This window comes from Pseudorasbora parva, chromosome 15, assembly GCF_024679245.1.
Source record: "Pseudorasbora parva isolate DD20220531a chromosome 15, ASM2467924v1, whole genome shotgun sequence".
Taxonomy (NCBI): Eukaryota; Metazoa; Chordata; class Actinopteri; order Cypriniformes; family Gobionidae; genus Pseudorasbora; species Pseudorasbora parva.
Window position 1 is genome coordinate 5,004,321 of NC_090186.1, and position 27,401 is coordinate 5,031,721.

The following is a 27,401-nucleotide window of genomic DNA, read 5'->3' on the forward strand; positions in this document are numbered from 1 at the left end:
ATTCTAAATGGCCGACACTCAGAAAGGCCAATATGGCAAAATTGGGTATTGTTCGACTCGTAGGCAGCACCAAATCTAAATTTGTGATTTTTGGCCAAACCTTTAAGAAGTTATACGCAAAAATAGCTTATTTTTCATATCTTCTGATCACTAGGTGACACTGCGCAAAAACTGTGCAGGTGGCCTCAGGTCATGATTGTCATTCCACACACCAGGATTGGTCAGAATATGCTAAAACATTGTAGAGATATAGCCTTAAAGGGAAAAATGTGGCGGGAAATTGTGTTTATAACCCTTCAAAAGGTTCAAATGTTATTAGCATAAACATGAGTGCACCTTTGGACAGTTGGTGGCGCTAGAGGGATTGACTTAGAGACTCCAAATTTCCTATAGTGACATTTCAGACTGTCCTCTATTTGTTTGCCAAATTTCATAACTTTTTATCATACGGTTATATGGGCTTACATAAGCGGAAAAATAAGCAGAATAATAGAATAATAATACGAAGAAGAAAACCAAAGGATTCAATAGGTGCTACACACCTTCGATGCTTGGCTCCTAATGAATAATACTGAAATGCCTAGTTGTAAACTGCACTCATTCTGATATATTTAGAAATCAGGTTGCATGGAGTACACTCATGTCATTATTTATAGTGTGCACTTCAGTAATTAGGGCAAGTCTGTACCACAGCTTCTAATGCAGTGCTGTATTCATGCTGTACCTCGGTCTCCTCTTTAGCCTCCTCAACATCCATGGCCTTCTGCTTGAGTTTCAGAGAGATGAGTTTGACTTTCTTTGAGATATCCTGAAGTCTGGAGTCAAAGTCTTCTTTAATATCTCTGCTGTGTTGGACCTGTCTTTCCCGTGCCTGGACCTGAGCACAGGAGAAAAAAAGTTATAAAGAGATGTTACCTTTATTTCAGTAGTCGGTCAATAACAGTTACCAGTTTTCTGATGGTCAGTTAGGCTTATATTTTGACACAAATCCAATCTTTTGTCTCGCCTGTTTACATTTACAGGTTCTCACACCAGAATTCATTTGGTACCTGAATTTTTCAAATTCCTGATATGAATGAAGGTACCTGATCTTCTGCAGAACCCAGAGCCAGCGTGACCTCGGCCAGCTGGGTACTGATCTCAGAAGGAAGGGTGGCATGGAGCTCCTGGTATTTCATCTGCTGGCAATCTGCAATCTGTTCAAGGTTCTGGCGGTGAGACCGCATGCCACCATGAGCCGTCTAGGAGAAACCATTAAAGCAAATCATACTTCACGAGTTCACACTTACATATAATTTATAAAGAGTAAATTTAAAGGGTTAGTTCACCCAAAAATGAAATTGATCGCCAATGTCACGTGATTTCAGCAGTTTGACACGCGATCCAAAATGCTGAAATCCTGTGACATTGGCGATCCTAACCATTGATCGATTCACTGATTCATAACCGTTTGAATCTTTATTTGAGGAAAACGGAAGAGAAGACAATGCTGAATAAAGTCGTAGATTTTGATTTTTTTGGACCAAAATGTATTTTAAATGCTTCAAAAGATTCTAATCAACCCACTGATGTCTCATATGGACTACTTTGATGATGCTTTTATTCCCTTTCTGGACATGGACAGTAAAGTGTGCATAGACTGCATATGCTCTGGGACTAAAATATAAAATATCTTAAACTGTGTTCGGAAGATGAATGGAGGTCTAACGGGTGAGGAACGACATTAGGGTGAGTCATTAATGACATCAATTTCATTTTTGCGTGAACTAACCCTTTAAATGCGTATTTGGCATGCTGTCTGGGGGGAGGGCTTCGAGCTCGGACTTCTGCCCAAACCCAGAGTCAGTTTAAGGGTAGAGTTAGGGTCAGGTGTGGTGGTGTGGGTCAGTTTAAGGGTAGAGTTAGGGACAGGTGTGGTGGTGTGGGTCAGTTTAAGGGTAGAGTTAGGGTCAGGTGTGGTGGTGTGGGTCAGTTTAAGGGTAGAGTTAGGGACAGGTGTGGTGGTGTGGGTCAGTTTAAGGGTAGAGTTAGGGACAGGTGTGGTGGTGTGGGTCAGTTTAAGGGTAGAGTTAGGGACAGGTTTGGTGGTGTGGGTCAGTTTAAGGGTAGAGTTAGGGACAGGTGTGGTGGTGAGGGTCAGTTTAAGGGTAGGGTTAGGGACAGGTGTGGTGGTGTGGGTCAGTTTAAGGGTAGAGTTAGGGTCAGGTGTGGTGGTGTGGGTCAGTTTAAGGGTAGAGTTAGGGTCAGGTGTGGTGGTGTGGGTCAGTTTAAGGGTAGAGTTAGGGACAGGTGTGGTGGTGTGGGTCAGTTTAAGGGTAGAGTTAGGGACAGGTGTGGTGGTGAGGGTCAGTTTAAGGGTAGGGTTAGGGACAGGTGTGGTGGTGTGGGTCAGTTTAAGGGTAGGGTTAGGGACAGGTGTGGTGGTGTGGGTCAGTTTAAGGGTAGAGTTAGGGACAGGTGTGGTGGTGTGGGTCAGTTTAAGGGTAGAGTTAGGGACAGGTGTGGTGGTGTGGGTCAGTTTAAGGGTAGAGTTAGGGACAGGTGTGGTGGTGTGGGTCAGTTTAAGGGTAGAGTTAGGGACAGGTGTGGTGGTGTGGGTCAGTTTAAGGGTAGAGTTAGGGACAGGTGTGGTGGTGTGGGTCAGTTTAAGGGTAGAGTTAGGGACAGGTGTGGTGGTGTGGGTCAGTTTAAGGGTAGAGTTAGGGACAGGTGTGGTGGTGTGGGTCAGTTTAAGGGTAGAGTTAGGGACAGGTGTGGTGGTGTGGGTCAGTTTAAGGGTAGAGTTAGGGACAGGTGTGGTGGTGTGGGTCAGTTTAAGGGCAGAGTTAGGGACAGGTGTGGTGGTGTGGGTCAGTTTAAGGGTAGAGTTAGGGACAGGTGTGGTGGTGTGGGTCAGTTTAAGGGTAGAGTTAGGGACAGGTGTGGTGGTGTGGGTCAGTTTAAGGGTAGAGTTAGGGACAGGTGTGGTGGTGTGGGTCAGTTTAAGGGTAGAGTTAGGGACAGGTGTGGTGGTGTGGGTCAGTTTAAGGGTAGAGTTAGGGACAGGTGTGGTGGTGTGGGTCAGTTTAAGGATAGGGTTAGGGACAGGTGTGGTGGTGTGGGTCAGTTTAAGGGTAGAGTTAGGGACAGGTGTGGGGGTGTGGGTCAGTTTAAGGGTAGAGTTAGGGACAGGTGTGGTGGTGTGGGTCAGTTTAAGGGTAGAGTTAGGGACAGGTGTGGTGGTGTGGGTCAGTTTAAGGGTAGGGTTAAGGACAGGTGTGGTGGTGTGGGTCAGTTTAAGGGTAGAGTTAGGGTCAGGTGTGGTGGTGTGGGTCAGTTTAAGGGTAGAGTTAGGGACAGGTGTGGTGGTGAGGGTCAGTTTAAGGGTAGAGTTAGGGACAGGTGTGGTGGTGTGGGTCAGTTTAAGGGTAGAGTTAGGGACAGGTGTGGTGGTGTGGGTCAGTTTAAGGGTAGAGTTAGGGACAGGTGTGGTGGTGTGGGTCAGTTTAAGGGTAGAGTTAGGGACAGGTGTGGTGGTGTGGGTCAGTTTAAGGGTAGAGTTAGGGACAGGTGTGGTGGTGTGGGTCAGTTTAAGGGTAGAGTTAGGGACAGGTGTGGTGGTGTGGGTCAGTTTAAGGGTAGAGTTAGGGACAGGTGTGGTGGTGTGGGTCAGTTTAAGGATAGGGTTAGGGACAGGTGTGGTGGTGTGGGTCAGTTTAAGGGTAGAGTTAGGGACAGGTGTGGGGGTGTGGGTCAGTTTAAGGGTAGAGTTAGGGACAGGTGTGGTGGTGTGGGTCAGTTTAAGGGTAGAGTTAGGGACAGGTGTGGTGGTGTGGGTCAGTTTAAGGGTAGAGTTAGGGACAGGTGTGGTGGTGTGGGTCAGTTTAAGGGTAGAGTTAGGGTCAGGTGTGGTGGTGTGGGTCAGTTTAAGGGTAGAGTTAGGGACAGGTGTGGTGGTGAGGGTCAGTTTAAGGGTAGAGTTAGGGACAGGTGTGGTGGTGTGGGTCAGTTTAAGGGTAGAGTTAGGGACAGGTGTGGTGGTGTGGGTCAGTTTAAGGGTAGAGTTAGGGACAGGTGTGGTGGTGTGGGTCAGTTTAAGGGTAGAGTTAGGGACAGGTGTGGTGGTGTGGGTCAGTTTAAGGGTAGAGTTAGGGACAGGTGTGGTGGTGTGGGTCAGTTTAAGGGTAGAGTTAGGGACAGGTGTGGTGGTGTGGGTCAGTTTAAGGGTAGAGTTAGGGACAGGTGTGGTGGTGTGGGTCAGTTTAAGGGCAGAGTTAGGGACAGGTGTGGTGGTGTGGGTCAGTTTAAGGGTAGAGTTAGGGACAGGTGTGGTGGTGTGGGTCAGTTTAAGGGTAGAGTTAGGGACAGGTGTGGTGGTGTGGGTCAGTTTAAGGGTAGAGTTAGGGACAGGTGTGGTGGTGTGGGTCAGTTTAAGGGTAGAGTTAGGGACAGGTGTGGTGGTGTGGGTCAGTTTAAGGGTAGAGTTAGGGACAGGTGTGGTGGTGTGGGTCAGTTTAAGGGTAGGGTTAGGGACAGGTGTGGTGGTGTGGGTCAGTTTAAGGGTAGAGTTAGGGACAGGTGTGGGGGTGTGGGTCAGTTTAAGGGTAGAGTTAGGGACAGGTGTGGTGGTGTGGGTCAGTTTAAGGGTAGAGTTAGGGACAGGTGTGGTGGTGTGGGTCAGTTTAAGGGTAGGGTTAAGGACAGGTGTGGTGGTGTGGGTCAGTTTAAGGGTAGAGTTAGGGTCAGGTGTGGTGGTGTGGGTCAGTTTAAGGGTAGAGTTAGGGACAGGTGTGGTGGTGAGGGTCAGTTTAAGGGTAGAGTTAGGGACAGGTGTGGTGGTGTGGGTCAGTTTAAGGGTAGAGTTAGGGACAGGTGTGGTGGTGTGGGTCAGTTTAAGGGTAGAGTTAGGGACAGGTGTGGTGGTGTGGGTCAGTTTAAGGGTAGAGTTAGGGACAGGTGTGGTGGTGTGGGTCAGTTTAAGGGTAGAGTTAGGGACAGGTGTGGTGGTGTGGGTCAGTTTAAGGGTAGAGTTAGAGACAGGTGTGGTGGTGTGGGTCAGTTTAAGGGTAGAGTTAGGGACAGGTGTGGTGGTGTGGGTCAGTTTAAGGGTAGAGTTAGGGACAGGTGTGGTGGTGTGGGTCAGTTTAAGGGTAGAGTTAGGGACAGGTGTGGTGGTGTGGGTCAGTTTAAGGGTAGAGTTAGGGACAGGTGTGGTGGTGTGGGTCAGTTTAAGGGTAGAGTTAGGGACAGGTGTGGTGGTGTGGGTCAGTTTAAGGGTAGAGTTAGAGACAGGTGTGGTGGTGTGGGTCAGTTTAAGGGTAGGGTTAGGGACAGGTGTGGTGGTGTGGGTCAGTTTAAGGGTAGAGTTAGGGACAGGTGTGGTGGTGTGGGTCAGTTTAAGGGTAGAGTTAGGGACAGGTGTGGTGGTGAGGGTCAGTTTCAGGGTAGGGTTAGGGACAGGTGTGGTGGTGTGGGTCAGTTTAAGGGTAGAGTTAGGGACAGGTGTGGTGGTGAGGGTCAGTTTCAGGGTAGGGTTAGGGACAGGTGTGGTGGTGTGGGTGAGTTTAAGGGTAGCGTTAGGGACAGGTGTGGTGGTGTGGGTCAGTTTAAGGGTAGAGTTAGGGTCAGGTGTGGTGGTGTGGGTCAGTTTAAGGGTAGAGTTAGGGACAGGTGTGGTAGTGTGGGTCAGTTTAAGGGTAGAGTTAGGGACAGGTGTGGTGGTGTGGGTCAGTTTAAGGGTAGAGTTAGGGACAGGTGTGGTGGTGAGGGTCAGTTTCAGGGTAGGGTTAGGGACAGGTGTGGTGGTGTGGGTCAGTTTAAGGGTAGAGTTAGGGACAGGTGTGGTGGTGTGGGTCAGTTTAAGGGTAGAGTTAGAGACAGGTGTGGTGGTGTGGGTCAGTTTAAGGGTAGGGTTAGGGACAGGTGTGGTGGTGTGGGTCAGTTTAAGGGTAGAGTTAGGGACAGGTTTGGTGGTGTGGGTCAGTTTAAGGGTAGAGTTAGGGACAGGTTTGGTGGTGTGGGTCAGTTTAAGGGTAGAGTTAGGGACAGGTGTGGTGGTGTGGGTCAGTTTAAGGGTAGGGTTAGGGACAGGTGTGGTGGTGTGGGTCAGTTTAAGGGTAGAGTTAGGGACAGGTGTGGTGGTGTGGGTCAGTTTAAGGGTAGAGTTAGGGACAGGTGTGGTGGTGTGGGTCAGTTTAAGGGTAGAGTTAGGGACAGGTGTGGTGGTGTGGGTCAGTTTAAGGGTAGAGTTAGGGACAGGTGTGGTGGTGTGGGTCAGTTTAAGGGTAGAGTTAGGGACAGGTGTGGTGGTGTGGGTCAGTTTAAGGGTAGAGTTAGGGACAGGTTTGGTGGTGTGGGTCAGTTTAAGGGTAGGGTTAGGGACAGGTGTGGTGGTGTGGGTCAGTTTAAGGGTAGGGTTAGGGACAGGTGTGGTGGTGTGGGTCAGTTTAAGGGTAGGGTTAGGGACAGGTGTGGTGGTGTGGGTCAGTTTAAGGGTTAGGTGTAAGGGAAGTGCCAACTGTGTAATTACAAATGTAACTACAGAAATTAATTACAGACGTAACTACATGCAGGTATTTTTAAAATGTAAGTACAATGTAAAAGCATGTATGTACACAATAAGTGTGTTGTATCAAGTGATTAATTAAAATGTTAGTACATAGTAGTTAAGGCCACTTAATATAAAGTGGGTCCAAACATGATTTATCATGATTTATTTTGAGTAAAGTAAACCGGTAGGCTGTTTTCGAATGTCTCCACTGTTACCTCCAGGTCAGTGAGCAGGTTATCCAGGTCTGCAGTGGGGCTCAGCAGCAGCCCCTGGGTGTCCTGGATCCAGCCTTTCAGCAGACCCAACTCCCTCACCACTTCCTCTCTCTCCAGCAGCTCCACCTGCACCTGCTGCCGGCTAGAGCACACCTGCTGCAACAGACTGAGGGAGAAAGGGGAGCAGAAAATACATATGCAAATGATCGGAGATGTAAAAGCAAATTATGCAAAAGTAGGGTTGGAAATTTTTCAAAAATTAGTGGAATGGTTTTCATGACATAACATTGTCTAATGATCAACTTTTTCAAATTTAAAGCTAAATCATTTAGTGGCTTTAGTACATGCACTCAAGCACAGAGAGACAGACAGATCTAAAAAGTTAATAGAATTTAATTGATAGATAACCTACACATTTAAATTTTATCAACAATTTCATTAACAGACAGACAGATCAACAGACAGACAGAGAGACAGACAGATAGATCGACAGACAGAGAGACAGACAGACAGACAGAGAGATATATAGATCGACAGAGACAGACAGATAGACAGAGATATATAGATCGACAGAGAGACAGACAGATCGACAGACAGAGAGACAGACAGATAGACACACAGACAGATAGATAGACTGAAACAGACAGATATACAGACAGAGAGACAGACAGACTGATCGACAGGCAGACAGAGCGACAGACAGACAGATATACAGACAGAGAGACAGATTGATCGACAGACAGACACAGACAGACAAATATGCAGACAGAGAGACACAGACTGATCAACAGACAGACAGACAGACAGAGACAGACTTTTGTCTTTTGTCTCCTGTCACGACAAAAGAGCCTCCAGCAGGACAGCGCTAACAACTGTGTAAATATTAGAAGATTGGACATTATTAATTTCTATGTTTATTTTCATGTAATTTTATTTTATTTGTATTATTATTTATTTCATATAGTGTTATGAATGCTTTGGCAATGTAAAGATTTCTTTCACCATGCCAATAAAGCTATTTTAATCTTGAATCTGAATCTGACAGACAGATAGACACACAGACAGATAGACAGACAGATAGACACACAGACAGAGAGAGAGACAGACAGACAGACAGACAGGCATACTTGTCATATTTCTCCTGAATGCTCTGCATCTCCAGCAGACATGGGTTCTCTTGGTTGTGGTGATTGCTGGGTGTGGAGGGTGCAGCGGCGTGAGGATGGAGGAACAGGCTGAGCACGTGGTGTCTGAGGAGGGCCAGGGAGCTGCTCTCTCGCTCCACCTCTCGACTGAAGGAGTCGTGGTACTCCAGAAGGCTGTGTAGGGCGGCCATACTGGAGGCTTTTTCCACCATGCTGTCAGGAACGCGACTGTGCAAGTCCTTACAGACAGCCCGCATTTTCTCCAGCTAATCAGAGAGAGATGTGGGATGGGTTACTCCAACACATTTTTACTCCTGTTAATATGTGCTACTATGATATAGGACTAATTTTATTGTTGCTATTTTTTTTAAATTTACAGTTAGCATTAAATTCATATTTTACAAGTTTTGGACGTTCATTCAGGTATGTAGATTTAAGATATAATGTATTTTTAGATTCAGTCAGAAGAGAAACAGTCATTAAGAATTAATGGAGTGTAATTTATCCCCAATTCTCCATTTATTAAATGATAGAAGAGGGTTAAGACATCAGCAACTGCGTTTACAGAAGAGTAGCTACCAGGACATCAGATAACTCTTAATAATGAATTAGTGATGAAACCGATGAAAAAAAGCTCTTTGTGGTTTTAGCGACCTCTCTCTCTCTCTCTCTCTCTCTCTCTCTCTCTCTCTCTCTCTCTCTCTCTCTCTCTCTCTCTGTGCAAGAACTATGACTCTTTCTTACTGAGTGATGTCATATCCTCAGCTGAACAATGAAACGGGTTTAGGTCAACACAGAATTAGTGTGCGCTGCCAAAAATAAACAGGACACAGTTACTGCTAACATTACTGATATAGATGTCTGGACAGCATTGCCTCTCCAATAATATTTTATATGCCTAAGTATTACTGCTGTATAATCTGATGCATAAAAAGTACATATAATTTGTTTTACACAGTAAAGCCCTCTTATGATGCCATTTCCTGTGATTCCAGCAGAGATTTATGGGGGAAGTGGTGAGTTGGCAGCTTCCATGTTGGCTATTTTTGTATGGACAGCCATTGCCAAGCATTACATCATTCTCAGGCCACTGCCCGTGGCTGATGCTCTGATCACAGATCTGCTTACTTTACTAAAACTCATGACTTTTTTCCACAGTTAATAGAAAATAGTATGCTATTTGGGCGGCTGACAATAATTTTAAGGCATTTTGTATCTGATTTGCACTGTTACATGTGTCTGATTACATTCTCTGAAATGGAGAATTATATAAAGAGCATCTTTGTGTAATAAGTTGAGAGTATCTACTCATGACGTTTCCTTACCTTCTCCCTGGTGCATCTCCAGTTATGTGCAGAGTCTTGCAGGGCTTTCACCTGAGCTCTAGCAACACTGTACAACCGAGACCACCGCTGACTCAGTGAATGGACGGGCTGAGAAGAAGTGTCTTTTATTGCAGGCTGAAACTGTGCTGCTTTTTCTTTCAGTCCATTTAGTGCGTCGTCAAGACGCTGAGCTTGTGACATAATTGTCTGTAGAAAAAAAATGGAAGCAATAGGAGATATTTAGAGTAACAGCAACACCCATATCAAAGTTAGGCAAGGAAAGAAATTGATTGTCACAGACCTGGTATAAACAAAGCTTGTCTTCAGCTTCTTGTTCAGAGTTTGCTTTGGCTGTTGTAAACTCGGTCATCCTCTTCTCAACTTCATTCATCTGCCTGATCACTTTATCGGTTTCATCTTGGAATGATCTCCACTGAGTTTTGCTTCTAACAAAGTAAATGTGTGACTTCAAATCCAGTTGTAAAAAGTATAAACTGTATAAACACCAATGCCTGTCATCATTGTTAATATGAATAAAGCAATGCAATTTGGGGTCTTGTATGCCTTATTTAAAACTATTTAGTCTTGCTCAAATGTTTACACCCCCTTGCAGAATCAGTGACAATTTGAATAAATTCAACAAAATAAGAGGCATCATACAAAATGCATTTTTTTTTTACTTTTTAGTACTGTCCCAAATAAGACATTTTACCTGAAAGATGTTTACATATAGTCCACAAGACAACACAATAGCTGATTTTATAAAAAGTGTATCGCTCCCTGATGATCCACGGCTGTGTGTGTGTGTGTGTGTTTGGTTCCCTGATAATCCTCGGCTGGCTGTGTGTGTGTGTGTGTGTGTGTATGTGTGTCGTTCCCTGATGATCCACGGCTGTGTGTTGTTCCCTGATGATCCACGTTGCGTGTTGTTCCCTGATGATCCCTGGTTGTGTGTGTGTGTGTGTGTGTGGTTCCCTGATGATCCACGGCTGTGTGTGTGTTTTGTGATGATTGTTCTTGAGTCTCTTGTTTGTCCTGATCAGTTAAACTGACCAACATTCTTCAGAAAAATCCTCAAATTCTTCAGTTTTTCAGCATCTTCTGTATATTTGAACCTTTCCAGCAGTGACTGTATCATTCTGAGATCTGAGGACAATCGAGGGACTCAAACACAACTATTAAAGAAAGGTTGAAACATTCACCGAAAACTTTTGAACAGGATGAAGATTTCCAACATTTTTCTTATTTTGTTTAAAAATCACTTTTTTAGTACTGCTCTTCAGAAGCAACAGAAGATACTTACATGCGTTCCAGAAGACAAATCAAGTACAATTTATCTTGTAATTCAATTCAAAAAGGTTTTAAAAACTTAATGCAGTCACTGCTGGAAAGGGTTCAAAATAAAATATCCAAAAGATGCTGGAAAACTGAAGAATTTGAGGATTTTTCTGAAGAACGACACACAGTATTAAGAATCAAGGGTTCATAAACTTTTGAACGGATCATTTTTATAAAGTCTTGTGGATTATATGTAAACATCTTATATGTAAAATATCTAATTCAGGACAATACTAGATAAAAAATACAAATAACATGCATTTTGTGTGATCATTCTTATTTTGTTAAAATTATCTTTCTGCAAGGGGTGTGTAAACTTTTGAGCAAGACTGTAGATGTAAAAACCTCATTAGCATTACCGTTGCAAGTTGTCTCGACGTTGTCTTAGCTGCTCAAAGACCTCTGTGCCCTTGTGATGAAACTCCTCGCAATGTTGCTGGATTTGCTTAATTACAGAAGGGCTCAAAAAGTCACCCATTTGAGAGATTAGATCCTGCATTTCTTGCATCGTACACTTGACGGTTTGTCCCCGGCCTGTTATATTTTCTAAGTCCTTGAGGCAGTCTGAAATTTTCTCCAGGTCTACCTTACATGGGGTTTGCTCAAGTAGAGCACCAGCTTCCTCGAACCACAACTGGACGGATTGCAAGGAATGGTGGTATCTCTGGAGCAGGGACAGCACAGACTGCAAGGCCACCTGACGATCAACAGTTTAAGGAAACGTTAAGCTTCACTACTCCATTACGGAGACAGAAAACACAATTTCCTGTAAGGACTTAATATCGTCTTACCTGTTTGGTGTTAAAAGCTTGTTGAAGATCATCCTTCAGCTTTGGAATATCCATTAAATTGGTTTCAAAGAGTTCTGGAAATGGCTTTTGTTCATTGACGTACTTCTGTTTCTCTTTATTGGTTATATCTTCTAATACTCTAAACCTAGATTTCATTTCTCCTTGAAGTGCTGACAGTGACCTGATCTCCTCCTGCACAATCTCAGTTTGTGCTTCTTCAAATATTAATGGACATCTCAATTGATCCCTAAGACTCTTGAGCCAGTCTATTGATACCTTAATATTAGTTTGATAGTCCTCATCTCCTATAAAACCTCTCTCGCATTCTTCTATGTGTGCGTTAATCTTTTGCTTTAAAGCGAGAAGTTGTTCCTCCCTGAAGATAACCTGAGTCTTAAGGGTCTCTAAATCAAAGTGCTGTTTGAGGTCATCGGATTGTGCTTTGAGACCCTCTGGATAGGAACTAACCTCTTCAAGACATTTCGATAGGTTGTATAGTGTAGATAATCTCGCTGTGGCTTCTGCCGCCCCATCTGAGTCAAGTTTGTCAAGCTGTTCCTTTAATCCATTGATGCTATAGTCCATTTTCTCGATAACTGATCGGTGGTCATTTAATATTTTCAATGTTTTCCGCAATTCTTTCATCTTCCACTCAATCTGCTGGTTAAGACTGCTGTGGAGATGAACTAACTGGTCAGTGACTTCAGGAGCATATGGCTGACCCATGCTAAGGAAATCCTGAGTTTTATCTCTAAGATCTTTCATTCCCTGAAAGAGATTAGCAAGACCTTCCAGGAGAACTTCATAGTTGTTGTGCAATCTTTCTCCCTCTTCTAGACTTTGGCTGGCTGACATCTCTAAACTGTCACATTTCTCCTGAAGTTCCTCCAAAGCTTTTCGTGTGACATCAATGAGGGACTCAAACTCCCTGCGCTCAAGAAGCATTTGTTGGATCCTGTCGCGCTTCTCTCTGATCAACAGCAACATGTCATTGTACTGTTGTGGGAGGCCATTGAGTTTCTCATCTAGGTAGCAGTGGTCAACCTCATTTAAGGTGGGAAGAATCTCCTGCCCTGCCCTTTGGACGATAAGCAAAAGGTTTTCATACTCTGAAGCTTGATCAAGAAGCTGTTGGTATTTGGTCAGCTGGTTCTGAAGGTCCTCGTCATTCCCGCTCAGGTCAATAATTGGAAATGTAGCTGCTTCTGCTTGTTTTAACCACTCTGATATCCTGTCAAGGTCCACTTTAAAGTACTTCCGAATGACTAGCGCTTTCTCTAGATTTTGCAGATGCTCCGTGCTCTTTTGCAAGGAGGCTTCGAAGGTGATTTGCAACTCCTCCAGCTTCTGAAGGGTCTCTTTCTTTTCCTCCTCGGTTGCATCCTTTACTAATTCTCGTCCCTGTGTCCAAAGTGATGTGAGCTCCATCTGATATGCTCTTAGACTGCTGGTAAAATTCTTGCAAGTTGACACCTGCTTGTGCAGGACGTTTGGTAGGAGCGCCACATGATCATCTGCAAGAGCCCTCTGCTCTTGCTTCCTGATCCATTCAGCTGCCCTGTGGAGGGCTTGTAGGAACTGCGTCCGTTCTGTAAATACTTTACTGAGGCTTTTACGATATTGAGCTGCCTTAGTTCCAAGCACTTCTACTTCTGCCTGTGCTTCCTGGACCAAAGCCTGCAGCTTCCTCCTTTCATTAAGTCCTAGGCGATAGGAAAGGCTGCTGGCATCTGTCACGACCTCTGCCAGAAGCTTTTGCTTGGCCTCCAGTTCTGCGCAAAAGCTCAAGTGATCAAACAGAAAGCTTTGGGCCAGATCTGGAGGGGGACTGGTCTTGAGAACCTCAGAGAGGGACGGTTGCTGCAACTCAGCCCACTCTTGTGCCTCCCGCAAGTGGTCCTCAAGTTGACTCAGTTCTTCTAGCGTTTGGGCTGAATCTTGGATTTTCTGCTGGACAAGCGATTCCACCTGGGTCCAACGTTGCTCAAGGTAACTAACCTGCTCTTTAACCAGGTCTCTGTCTTCTAAGCTCAGACGAGGCAAGATGCCGTGCCTGTTATTTCTCAGATCATCGAGCACGCATCTCTGGTCCTGCAGGTCTGTGGACAACTTCTTTAAGGCATCCAGACACTCCGCTGTGCTCTCAATATCTCCCCTAGAAAAGAGTCAGTATTTTTGTGAACAAAGAGAAGAATGACTGACAAAAACGTCTGAACAACAACAACCCTCTACACACCTTGGCAATGAAATGCCATTGGCTAGTACATTTTTTGTTACTCGCCAGCTTATCTTTATAAAATGGCAGTTTCTAAATATCTGAACGTACACTCGTAACATCAGTCAATCAAGCATTATATTATGATGTTATGATAATCAAGCACTATTTAATGATCGAACTTTAGTAATTATAACTAAAACTTGGTAACCATGAATGAATGCATATTTGTCATTTTAACCAAATTTAGGACTGGTGGCGGTGCTTAAGGTGTGTTCAGGCACATTGTTGGCGCGTTGCTATTTTGAGGCAACCGAAACAGACTGCGCCATTGACCAACAAAAACCTGGTCTAAAGTTAAAACCAGGTTTTGGTGCAATATATTTTTTTTAATTCAGTCTGTGTTCAGTCTTTCCGCTCGCAAATTCATGTAAAATAGCAATCCGGATGTATGATATGTGTTTCAGTAAAAATATATGTTAATAGTAATTATTACAAAAATATAATAATAATACTACTAATAACAATATACAACACACTAAGCATTGATGAGCTGCTGGATTCATGAATATTAATCCTGTTGTCAGCATTCGCTTAAACTGATTTGTTGAAATCCAAACAAGGACGATAATAGAGGAGTGCCAGCCAATGAGCATGCCACACGTTGATTCTGCGTGGTATGTAAGACTCTCGCTCTGTGGGTGTAAGAAACACTACCGCGCTCTCAGTAAAGCAAAGGCGAGTCGTGCAGCTTCACACTAAAGTTTATGATACGTCAAAAACAGGTACACTGAGCATCCATTGAGCTGAAATGAAATAGTACAGATTGCTGTGTTCAGCGATTGAGGAAATGTCTATGCTAAACGTATACTTTGCCTCTAACACACACACACACTAGCAAGTCAAATCTAAGATTTTATTAGCCAATTTCTCATGATAGTCATTATTTAGTTGCATATGCAAGTGATTTACTCACATTATAGAGGGTTGTGGCAACTATCAAACATGAATATGTTGTGCAAAATCTGAAAGGGAATGTTACATGCCTGGCCAATTGATCCCATTTCTTGGACAGCTGGTCAAACAACTCCTCCACCATACAAATGCAGTCATGATAGTCCCCACTTCTCTGCAGATCCTCCTCTTTCTGTTCCAGCAGCTGTGCGGCTTGTCTGCCCAAATCCAGCCAAGCACAGCGCAAGCGCCCAACTTCCATAAGCTCGGGGGACTCCTGACCAGCCGTTAGCCTATTAATGCTCTCCCTCAGCTGGGTCAGCTCAACCTGCCTGGCGCGCATCTCCTGGATAAAGTCCTTTGTGGCATGAAATATGGAGTGTTATTAATAAATGCTGCCTGTCTTTATTTGATATCCTGCCAAATGGACAGCTCTGGATGACGCCCTCTGTCACTGGCAGAGAGTGAGCTTTGAGGTAATTGGGGTTTTCATTCAATCTATTGTTGACAATTCTCAGCACATCCAGAGATGTTAATATGTGCTATTTTTCACACACAATGAAGGGGTCTGCCTGGACGCTGTTATTACAGGCACTGACAAATCAATTCACACATCCATAATTACACCCAGATAAGTAATCTGGGGAAAAATCTTTATTAATGAATGAAGCTTCCTGCCAGGAAATGTAACAGAGGCTAAAGATCACCAGAGCTTTCAGCAATACATAATAGACTGCATCTGATTAACTGACAGATAACGTACAAAACTTGTGCATAAGGTATTAATGTAATATTAAATTTGCATTAGTGATTCAGAAAAATCTCTAGTAGTCATAAACATGGGTAGTCATTTAGCTGTCTTCCAATGGATGCCATCTATACACACAGCTGTCACTTACCTGAGCCTGGTCCAGCTGGTTCTGAGCAACCTTTGGCTCGAGCTCAGCTGGCCTCCTTAACATGCTCTGGAGAAGTTGGTCAGCCTCAATAAGACGACATTCAAGGCTGGATCGCAAGTCTTTGATCTCTCTCCAGTTCTCTGTTAGTTCTTGAGATTCCAGCATCCTCTCCTCGATCTGTATTAGGTTGGAAAACATCTCTAAATATTTTCCAACCAAATCTAATGTTTACGAGGGATTTTAATATTTGAATTGGTGCTGTCAATCGTTTAAAAGAATAATTCTGTAATTAATCACGATTAAAAACATGTTTTATAATGTAATAATTTCACAGTTACTCTCCAAATTAGAAACAACATAAGGACAGTATATTTTAATAAGTTTAATGGCATGTTTTTATGAATGAACATTTTTCAACTATAGCCATTTAACGTAATTTTTTTTTTTTTTTTTTACATTTATTAGGCTTCAAAAATATATAACAACTTTTAATTTAAGTGAACTTAAAACTTAAAATCCATAATAATAATGTCATATTTACCTGTGCCCTGTGATGAATATAGAAATTGAATAAAGTTATCAAACAATCTGCACTGCATAAATTATGAATTAAATATTATATGATGTCTTAATCCTTATTAAAGCTACACAAGTCCTTTAGTCGAGAGCAGTGAGTGATTTTCTCTGTTCTCTTTGTTCTTTGATGAACATTAATGACAGACAGCATTAATGGCTGCTGTCACCTTAAAGCCGGGTGCACACTGTGCGATTTTGGCCACGATTTGGCCGTCTGGGACAAATTTAGCAAATCCTAAAAGATTCCTCAGATCCTAGGCTAAAATCTGACGTCTTTGGTCGTTAGTTTGACATGTTCACCGGCAGCCGATTAATGACCGCTGCGATCAAATTTTACCTCAGACGAAATTCTGGCAGTGTCAGAAGATTTGGCGCACAATCCTGCAGTGTGACTTCTCCTACGACGACAGTCAAATATCTCCGTTTTTCAAGACAAACTATGACCAAAACGAGTACTAGAGATTTCTTTGTAGCCAGCATTTCAGTCCCGCGTGTAATGCAGCTCACCATCACTGAATTCGCGTCATTCATTTATGATATAAAACTCCGGGTGAGTTTTCTTGCGCGCGTCCGTTTTTAGCGCGCCTTAACTATCGTGCAGTCTGACATTAATGTCAACTGAGATCTTACAGTGTGACATGGCGATCATGTTCGTACAGTCTGACAAGGGACATTCGCAAAGGATTTTGAAAAATCGCACAGTGTGCAGGACCCATAAGACCTGCTGCCGATCACATGACACAGATCTCATGCGCGCCTCATTTTCTCACAGCTCTTAAAGTTTAGACTTTATTTTACTAATTTAAGACTGCTCTTATGAGGACAGAACTGGACCAAACTGGACAACAAAACTGGCATTTTGCCATAATTCTGTGTTATTGTTAGTTCGCTCGAAAGAGAACTCAATTCTGGGGCACTGTCTGTGCACGCGATACTGCTCACAAATCTTCTACTATTGGCACTTTTATACAGAACCCCTAAACTAAGGAATATAGTAATGGGAGAAAAAATATTTATATTGTAATCAGGCTCAAAAATTAAACATAATATTTGATTCGGCTCTATCGGCCAATATATCGGTTATCGGCTTTTAAATATAAAGAATTGTGGGTTTCGGCTAAAATGTTCATATCAGTGCATCCCAAGTCACTCACCTGAAGTTTGACCTGCTGTATCTCAGCAGCAGTCTCTCGTACTTTCTCATCAGAAAGGTCACAGGTGGAGCACACCAGCTGCAAATAGGTACTAGCCTGCTCCTGCAGAGTTCGGTCCTGCTTCATCTGATGAGACATTTAGGAGAAACCAGAAATCAAATCCGGTAGAGTCAGGCTCTCTCATACCAACTTCACTGTGCAGTAAAGCCACTTTTATGTAGATAGACAAAACAACATAAAAACCTATACCTGTGTTAGCGCCTCCTGTAGGCAGACTGGTGCATGTGCAGGAAGCTGTACCTCCTCTTGTACATTTGAAAGCCACGTCTGACACTGTTGCAACGTATCCCGCAGACTCACGTGCTTCTGCAGTTCCCGATCCAGACTCTGATACATCTACACAAACAGTCAGAAGTAATAACTACACTGCATGTAGCGGTCAAAAGTAATTTGATAAAATTGAAACAATCCCACCTCTATATGGGTCAACACTGAGCCAATTCATCATAAAGCAGGCACATTATGAACATCAAAGGGTATTTTAAGTAATCCTCAGCTGTATAAAGCAGGAACAGCATGACTCTGACATATTTGAGGAGCAAAAACGGAGAATGATATGAGTGGGGCATACGGTTAACCATGCTAAATCGGGTCAACATAAAGCAAAGTCCATTTGACAGGTGTTGAATGCTCTGGCATGCCTAATCCCATGAGCAGAAAAGCTGACGCTGATTGACATTCTTAATTCACGAGCCCTCGCGGGGGGCAGGCAACGACAGGCTTGCTTTGGCAGACGGCAGGAGTTGGCAGAGTACATGCAGACTATGGGACTCATTGACCAGATTGCCAGGTGGCAGGATTTACCGGATGGCATTGTTCTGGCAAGGTTGGCACAAGATGTTACAGGGTATAAACTAGCAAACCAGAAGGGAAGGGTTTATCAATGTCTCGGCTTGTTTTGACGGAATTGGACTTGATGGGCAAAATAAAACTGGCACAGGGAAGGAGGCTAGGTATTAATAGACTGGGTGGTTTGCTCAGAGAGTGACTGAGCAGGCAACGTGTCAGATGGCAGAGAGTAGTTGCCATATTAGGGGTGTGTATGATTAGGGTTCTTAGAGGAAAGCAGGTGGCAGCTTTTGGTGGGATACTGCAAGAGTTGGGGTAGGGGGCGGGAAATGGCGATTTGCAGGGGGGGGGGGGGGGGGGGGTATGTGTTCACTTTCATTGCCGTGGGCTTTAATGATATGCTTCCATGGAGAAATGATTTCTTAGTGCCTCCTGATGGGTCTCCTTGTAATGACACTGGCATGCAGAAGTCAAAATGTCAAGCACATTTCATTGCCAGACGTCCCTGGTTTATTGAATGCCTGGTGAGGGTTGTTTAATCTGATTTAAAAGACAAGTACACAGAGAGGAGGATTTTGTCGGCAGTTTAGTTGGTCCTGTGCAACTAGGAAGTCAGACAGGGTGGATTAAAATAATCAAGAGGTTCTGGAAGAGTGGCAGTAAGTTGGCACGTTTGAGCTTGCTGCTGGAACAATGTTTCGATGTCAGCAGACACGAGAACAATGAACAGAAAGCATTGAAAAAAAATGGCTGAATTCTCGAGCTATATATATATTTGTTTGTTTGTTCAATTATTATTATGCTGTTCGTTTAGTTTGTTCCAATTTAAATTAAAAATGCAACTCTGCTGTTATTTTCAACCAAGCCAGAGGCATTTTCTTGAATTTCTTGAAGTTATTAACTGTCCAACACCTTTTTCCACACCATTTTAAATTTTGCCTCATTGACAGGACATAATCGACTGCTTTTAAACAGCTAGTCGATGTTTGCAGACAGATTTACAGGCCAAAGCTATGGGATTCATTTCCCCAAAAAAACTGTGCGAATAAAAGTAATTATAAAAACATGTAAAAATATATTGCACAAACTAAAAATAAATTATGCAAAATGATCAGAATACCAAACAACATGGTCATGGATCAAAATATAAAACAAGTTAATCAAAACTTTAAACGCATTAAAAAATCATATTGCACATACACCTATCAGCCAAAACATTTTGACTGGTGAAGTGAATAACTCTTCATCACGGCTCCTGTTAGTGGGTGGGATATATTAGGCATCAAGTGAACATTTTGTCCTCAAAGTCGATGTGTTAGAAGCAGGAAAAATGGGCAAGCGTAAGGATTTGAGTGAGTTTGACAAGGGCCAAACTGTAATGGCTAGACGACTGGGTCAGAGCATCTCCAAAACTGCAGCTCTTGTGGGCTGTTCCCGGTCTGCAGTGGTCAGTATCTATCAAAAGTGCTCCAAGGAAGGAACAGTGGAGAACCGGCCAAGGCTCATTGATGCACGTAGGGAGCGAGCTACTGTAGCTCAGATTGCTCAAGAAGTTAATGCTGGTTCTGAATACTGGCCCCTTCATGGCCCTACTCTAGTGGAGTCCATGCCTTGACAAATCATCACTGTTTTGGCAGCAAAAGGGAGATTAACATAATATTAGGAAGGTGGTCATTATGTTATGCCTGATCGGTGTATCTTAAATTCTTAGAGTCTGTTGTCAAAACCATTTCACACAATTTGCAGATCTCATGTAGATTTTTCAGCAAAACTCTGTCATAAGTCTATATGCACAGTAAACATCGGCACAGTGCTGGTCTTGTTCTTGTGTGTGGCCAAGTAAACTCACACGCTGGGCAGTGCTGCAGATGGCAGAGTAGCTGTCTCTTGCTCCCTGCTGGTGGTTCTGAATTTGCTGGCGAAGCCGTGCCTGGAGGCGCTCACTGCAGCCGGACAACAGCTCCTCTCCCTTCTCCTTTAGCGTGGCCAAACGCTCCTCAAAACCTGCTATCTCCTCCATAATAGCCTGAGATGAGACAAAAGGACCAAATATTTTCTTAGAAGTAGCTTTAAATATTCTTGAAAACACTGAGCTCTTGACATAATGATTGCGTTTTGTGGGTAAACAAAGTGCAGATGTCTGATTGGTTGTTTAAAGGGATAGTTCACCCAAAAATGAAAATGTTGTTGAAAATGTTTATCTGCTTACCCCCAGTGCATCCAAGATGTAGGTGTGTTTGTTTCTTCAGTAGAACACAAATTAAGACTTTTTAATTCCAATCATTGCAATCTTCCAGTGATAATGCATGTGAATGGGTAACAATTCTATGAGAGCAACAAAAAAAACATGCTTCGACACTCGTATTTTTTTAACTCAAATCCAGATCTCATCTAGTGTTCCCATCTCTCATTACTTCTGTCTGGTGAGCAGTATCATAAATATATATTATGTAGATTCCTCATTTGGCCGATCCGCACAGGCACTAATGAGGAATCTATATATATATATATCTATGATCGCGCTAGTTTGACCTTACCAAACAGAAGTAATAGCAGATGGGAACACTAGATGAGATTTGTCTAATATGAGGTTAAAAAAAAACTAACATAAAAATACTGTTCGGTTTCTCAGAGAAACCGATCAGTTTGTCTTAAGACATCAGTGTGCGTCACGAGCAGCAGGGCTCTTTGTGCATGTTGTCTAAGCATGTTTTTTTTTACTCTAATAGAATTGTTACCCATTCACATGCATTATGACTGGCAGACTGCAACGGTTGGAGTTAAAAATCTTAATTTGTGTTCTACTGAAGAAACAAGCACACCTACATCTTGGATACACTGGGGGTAAGCAGACAAACATTACATTATCATTTTTGGGTGAGCTATCCCTTTAAGGGTTTATGCTTTTGTGTGAAGCTCTCTGTGATTTGTCACCTTGTGTCTGGCTAGATGCTGAGTGGCAGCTTCCAGGCCACCGCTTGATGACGGGTCAGGAGTCACCATCCTGCTGGACATCTGCAACAGCCAACGCTCAATTTCCTGTAGATCTTTGTGGTAAGCTTCCTGTTTCTTCACCTGGCCCTCCAATCTGTGAACATGCGTCTAAGGAAATACATTTAAATCACAGAAATGATCGAGACATTAGTAAGCACTCGAATGAAAGCACCTATATAAACACACAGCTGGAAACCCTCGTGCACGATAAAGAGCTTCTGACAGCTGCAGGCGTGAGATGAGCGCGAGTATTCAAGACACTGATTGCAGGGTTAATGGATGCCATCTTTGAGGAAATGGCACATTAAAACCTCCAAATTAATATTCAAAAGATTAAAAGGGAAATAATCTGCATTTTAGTAGCATTTACAATTTCGTTTTACACAATTTTATATGTATATGACTGTACCCTTCCGAACTGCTGAAAGCAAGCATTGATATATAAATGTGGCAGGTCATACATTAATGCTCTGAAATCATTGCATCTTCCATGTTATGTTGCATTTAAATGATTGCAGTATTGTGTAGTCCTTTTGAGCTCACCCTTGCTGAGCCACACAGCTCCTGGTAGTCTGCCTGTAGTCTGGACATGTTGTCTGTGATGGAAGGGGAGTGAAGGAGGGTCAGCAGAGACTCGCCTTTCTCTAGCACAAAACTCACGGCAGAATCCCGGGATAGCAACGAATGCTCCACTGCCTGGACAGAAAAGAACAATGCATACAGATACAGAGATGTACACTGGGCAGTCTGTGTGTGGTAAGGACACAATTAATTGATCAATACTGTAAAGACTTTTGCATTGTAACAAACGATTCCTATTTCAAATAAACGCTTTTCTTTTAAATGTTCTATTTATCAAAGAATGAATGAAAACAATTCCACAAAAATATTAAGCAACACAATAGTTTTCAACATTGATAATAATACTAAATGTTTCCTGAGCAGCAAATCATAATGTTAGAATGGTTTCAGTGTGATCATGTGACACTAAAGACTGAAGTAATTTTTTAAAGAATCTTCAAATAGAAAATTTTAGTTTTCTATTTGATTTTTTTTTAAATAGTTATTTTAAATTATAATATTTTTACAATATTACTTTTGATTGTATTATTGATCAAGTGCATTAAATGTATGCTGGTCACACAACTACACTGTAGGAAAATTGTTAGGAATTTACAGAATTAAAGAGTATTATTTTACAATAAATTACTATAGTCAGAAATTTACAGTGAAATCAATGCATGCTGGATCATTTTCTTATGAATTGCTGTTAATCAACAGCAGAATTGTGCTGATATCACAGAAACTGATCTTGCTTTAACTGTGAATTTACGTGATAAAGTCGTCTTTAACTGCCACTGTAAGGAATGATATGATTCAGTGCTGTAATTGTTGTGAAGTCACCATGATGGTGATCAATGTTTCATTAGTGTGTTAATGAAAACACTAACAAATAAAAAACATGTGTTAAAAAATTGTCAAGCTAGAATATAAAATAAGCTAATTAGCTGATTTTAAGTTAGTATTACAAGCTATACTATTATTCGTGTTATTTCAGCATGAGGATTTACCAATATCAAATTCATAATCGTTTGTAGATGGATATTTCACAATAGTGAAGCAACTGCTGAGATTTATTATCATCTTGCAACACTTTTTTTGTTCTCCCATCACCTAATGATGCACAGACATCAATACTCATACAAAACACAACAATGGTGACACTCAACAAATAATCATAATAAAAAAGATGAATTCTGAACATTACAAAATAAACAAACACCACAAACTGCTAAAAAATAAGTTCAGCAGCACAGATAAAACCAACAAGAATCAAGAAAATCATTCACAGCATAATCTATGCATGCCGCACTGCATGCTGGGTACCTCCAAACGTGTGCGTCAGAAGCAATCTTCCCCCAGGACAATTTTACTGGAGTAGATGACATTTACATTAAGTGCAAATAGCCTGCCTTGTTTAATAAACGTCTGGGGGTAAGACACGTTAGAAAGTTTTGACGCAAATTGACCCGAGGTTCGAATCCGCCTTTTGCCGAACTCGCTCTAGCCCGTATTCCCATCACATATCAGGTCGGAAAGGTATTTATTTTCAATAAAAATGAAGAAAATAATCGAAAAATGGAAATAAAGTGTCTAACGTGTTTAATAATAAAGGGGTAGGTGCACAGGCATGCGGTGAATTAAGAGAGGGTAAAAGCGAGTCCAATATCATTGGTCTTAAAAAGTGGGTGGGTTGTGTCCCACACGAATACAATGGTTCCAATGCTATGCCTCCATAGTAGATATGCACTGTAGAAATAGAGAATGATATTGTAGATTTTGATATTGTAGAAGTCCTACTGAGGAATTACTGTGAAAGTCATGCAATTATTAACCTGGAATATACTGTACTTTCACACTTCATATTAGTTGAAGACTAAAACAATTCCCTACCTTGTACTTGGCCAGCTGGGCTTTTCTCTGGTAAAGTTCTGCTTTAGGTTCAACAGTAGAGCTGAGCAGAGCTCGGGTCTCCCTAAGCCACTGCATTTGGCCCTTGTAGCGCTCTTGGAAATCTTTATAGAGCACAATGCTCTTTTCCAGGGTAGCGTGCTCCTCCCGTAGCCCCAGAATAAGCTCTTCGAGCTGTGATCGCCCCGTCTGCACTTCCCTCTCTAGCCTGGATGCTCCAGGGTCATCCAAGAAGGAGACGGCCTGCTCAGTAGTCTCTCGAAGTGTTTTAAGCAAGCCGTGACCTTGATCCATCTCTCCCTGTAGAGACTGCGGGATAAGAGAATCTTTTAAACAACGAATGAAAGGGTACAAAAAGAATGACAATAACAAACAAACAAAAATCAATAATTTAATGAGCCATGGGGAAGATATTTATGCCTTCCCCAGTGTGCATCCAAGACATGTACAGTATTTCCTGTTCCTGACAGCTTCTGATCCCTGTATTCATGTAGAGCTTCAGAAGTGGACTTTTCTGATGGGTACTTTGAAGCCTGTCGGGCTCCTGACACCTGTGTGCAGAGACCCGGTGAGGCCCCGGACAGAGATATAAGAGGAAGACCCAATTACCCAGGCCTTAAATGTGCCTGCCGCAGCGGGGTTTCCTCGGCAACGACCCCACTCAACCCCTCCTACTCCTTTACCTTCAAGCGGGAAGCTTCACTATATGATATCAGCCTGTTGTCTCTATAAAGAGCAGTGAGAGGCCTGTGGCTGTACAGCAGGATCTGGAGCTACTGCTGCGGTTCTGACAGGGAAAGGAGCCCCAGTGTTTTAATGATGATCTCCACACACAAATAAGGAAATGAGAAGTTAGTGATGCAGAGAGGTGTAGGATGCAAGGATAATTGGGCCAAGAAATATGATCCGGCCATAGAAGCACACACTTAATTGGCTGTTTATTCATTCACAAATACATGTGTCTATACCACTGTCATTTAATGGGGTGGGTGTACATAGATAGTACACAGAAAGCTTCTCCATGTCAGTTTGCTATTAGTGTCTGTGTTGCACCATTGATCTCGACATGGATTAAACGAGCCAAATGAGCTGCATATATATGTATAAGTGTGTGAATGAAGAGTGTTATGTGAAGTTGAAGCTGCAAGGGCATTGCATCAATTAAACAGTCTGTGCCAGCAGGTTCCACAGACAGGCCGCTCCTTCATCTCAGCTATCACAGTGGGGGAGTGTGTGAAGTGGCTGTGTGTGTGCGTGCACACAGGGTGCGATCGCACTAAAGCTTTCTTTTGCTTTGTGTAGTAGACATATTGATCATATCCTTAAGAAGACAAAGAGACTTGTACATGTGCACACACATACAGACACACACTGGCTCTTACAATCTCAAATATGAGTGCAAAACTGTGCCAGGCCAACTGAGAGTGTTAGTCTGTGGTATGTGTTATTTAGCAGGCCAAATCAATAGCTGTTAAACTACAGGATAAAAAGGGTTGACAGTTTCATCTGTCCCCTCAATTCTAAAAATAAAAAATAAATCCTGTACACGTGTGTATCTATAATAGCAGAAATTAAATTTAGGTTTAATTATTTTTATGAACATGTTTGTGTGAATATATATATATATGTTGTATATATGCTTATATATTTTATGTGTGCTGTCAAATAAAATAATCAAGGTTAATCACACCTAACATAAAAGTTTTTGTTTATATAATGTGTGTGAATATTATTTTATTTTATATTATATATATATATATATATATATATATATATATATATATATATATATATATATATATATATATATATATATATATATATATATATATATATATATATATATATATATATATATATATATATATATATATATATATATATATATACACATAAACTTGGGACAGGGCGACTGCACTGTATTAAGGAGAGGATGACCGGGCCATGTATTGCAAGATTTTGGGGAACAACCTCCTTCCCTCAGTTAGAGCATTGAAGATGGGTCGAGGCTGGGTCTTCCAACATGACAATGACCCGAAGCACACAGTCAGGATAATCAAGGAGTGGCTCTGTAAGAAGCATATCAAGGTTCTGGCATGGCCTAGCCAGTCTCCAGACCTAAGCCCAATAGAGAATCTTTGGAGGGAGCTCAAACTCTGTGTTTCACAGTGACAGGCCAGAAACCTGACTGATCTAGAGAAGATCAGTGTGGAGGAGTGGGCCAAAATCCCTCCTGCAGTGTGTGCAAACCTGGTGAGAAACTACAGGAAACGTTTGACCTCTGTAAATGCAAACTTTACCAAATATTAACATTGATTTTCTCAGGTGTTCAAATACTTATTTGCAGCTTTATCATACAAATAAATAGTTAAAAAAAATCATACATTGTGATTTCTGGATTTTTTTTTTTAGATTATTTCTCTCACAGTGGACATGCACCTACGATGACAATTTCAGACCCCTCCATGATTTCTAAGTGGGAGAACTTGCAAAATAGCAGGGTGTTCAAATACTTATTTTCCTTAATATATATATATATATATATATATATATATATATATATATATATATATATATATATATATATATATATATATATATACATATATATATATATATATATATATATATATATATATACATATATATATATATATATATATATATATATATATATATATATATATATATATATATATATAAATGTCATAGATATTTTAATATGTTGGTGAATATCCAAAATGTTGGTGTTTTCACTATGCCATACCTCTAGTCGCTTCATCTTCTTTTCCATTGTAATCCGATCGAGAGCCTCGGTCCTTTCGGTGACGATTTTAAAATTCTTTCTTGCTGCACGCAGCCAATCAGTGAAGGTCTTGAGGGCATTTTGAGCCTCTGTGAACTTCTGCATCTCTTCCTGGAGCTGTTTGAGGGTCTCCTAAATGACGGAAGGATAAATCAAAAGGCTCATTGTCAAGAATGCCCGCAATTCTGTCTCATCAGCATGAAGGGTTTTGATTGATCTAATGGCGCACACTCGCTAGCATTCACCGCTGGGGGCTTGAGGCTAAGCTATTTTGCCGCATTCTTCTCTTGACATTCAGATCCCTCATGCACGTGGCACCAATTAACGCTTTTGCGCTGTGCTGCGCGCACACCTATCTGCAGAGATGTAATGGCTCTTGACTGCAGTGCATGTGGCGGCCTGTTGTTTCTCACAGAATAATTACTCGCACTCTTCAGTGTCGCAGCCAGGGTGTGTGTGCGCATGTTAGAGAGAAGTGGGCAGGAAGGAGAGGTGTTACAGCAAGTGTTAAAAACAATTCTGCTGCTGCCACAGAAGCAGCATCACCGATTGATGGGCAAGATTGGATCTTATATTGTTTAATTACAAGCTAAGGTCTCAGTGTGGGCAAGACATTGATTTTTCCAGCTCTGAAGTTTTTTTTTTGCCATCACAGAGGGTCACAGGAGCTGGTTTACAAAGCTGGATAGCTTCCAATGTTTAGACGGCTGAGAAATTAGACTCATCAGTGTGCTTTGGCAGCAAAGCGAGAGGTGAGCCGATGACGGCAGGTTCTACTAAAAGAAACATAATTGGAGAGAACGAATATGAAGTAAAGATTCTAATGTAACTGAATAAAAAAAATTCCATAACTGAATTTTAAAAACAATTTAATAATAATAATTTTGAGGTTAATAACTAGAAAAGGGGAGAAAATATAGTTTTAAAATGCTCACGCGAAAGTTCAGGAGAGAGCAGTGATATTTTAGTATTATTTATATACTATTAGAGAATTTATTCATATTTTCAATTAGCTTTTTTTTTGTTTTTTAATTTTCATTTTACTATTAGTTTATGGTTTATTTTTATTTTTCGATTTTCTATTTAAATTATTATTATTATTTGTTTAATGTATAGTTTACAAGTTTTTGCTTTTATTT

At 41.9% G+C, this 27,401-nt stretch overlaps 1 protein-coding gene across 5 annotated transcripts in view; it reads right to left on the reverse strand.

The window, feature by feature from the left end:
* Positions 1 to 27,401, reverse strand: part of syne1a (spectrin repeat containing, nuclear envelope 1a) — a 202,090-nt gene that overhangs the window by 81,766 nt on the left and 92,923 nt on the right. For all 5 annotated transcript variants that reach the window (XM_067416809.1, XM_067416807.1, XM_067416806.1 and 2 more), the window contains 17 exons: positions 26,224 to 26,394; positions 23,439 to 23,765; positions 21,528 to 21,680; positions 20,925 to 21,092; positions 19,840 to 20,016; positions 17,391 to 17,537; positions 17,142 to 17,267; positions 15,412 to 15,588; positions 14,605 to 14,870; positions 11,344 to 13,498; positions 10,912 to 11,249; positions 9,516 to 9,660; positions 9,215 to 9,421; positions 7,872 to 8,155; positions 6,745 to 6,910; positions 1,086 to 1,241; positions 725 to 877 (listed from right to left, as the gene is read on the reverse strand). In XM_067416809.1, coding sequence (XP_067272910.1) covers positions 725 to 877; positions 1,086 to 1,241; positions 6,745 to 6,910; positions 7,872 to 8,155; positions 9,215 to 9,421; positions 9,516 to 9,660; positions 10,912 to 11,249; positions 11,344 to 13,498; positions 14,605 to 14,870; positions 15,412 to 15,588; positions 17,142 to 17,267; positions 17,391 to 17,537; positions 19,840 to 20,016; positions 20,925 to 21,092; positions 21,528 to 21,680; positions 23,439 to 23,765; positions 26,224 to 26,394 — 5,316 coding nt within the window. The remainder of the gene's footprint in view (positions 1 to 724; positions 878 to 1,085; positions 1,242 to 6,744; positions 6,911 to 7,871; positions 8,156 to 9,214; positions 9,422 to 9,515; positions 9,661 to 10,911; positions 11,250 to 11,343; positions 13,499 to 14,604; positions 14,871 to 15,411; positions 15,589 to 17,141; positions 17,268 to 17,390; positions 17,538 to 19,839; positions 20,017 to 20,924; positions 21,093 to 21,527; positions 21,681 to 23,438; positions 23,766 to 26,223; positions 26,395 to 27,401) is intronic.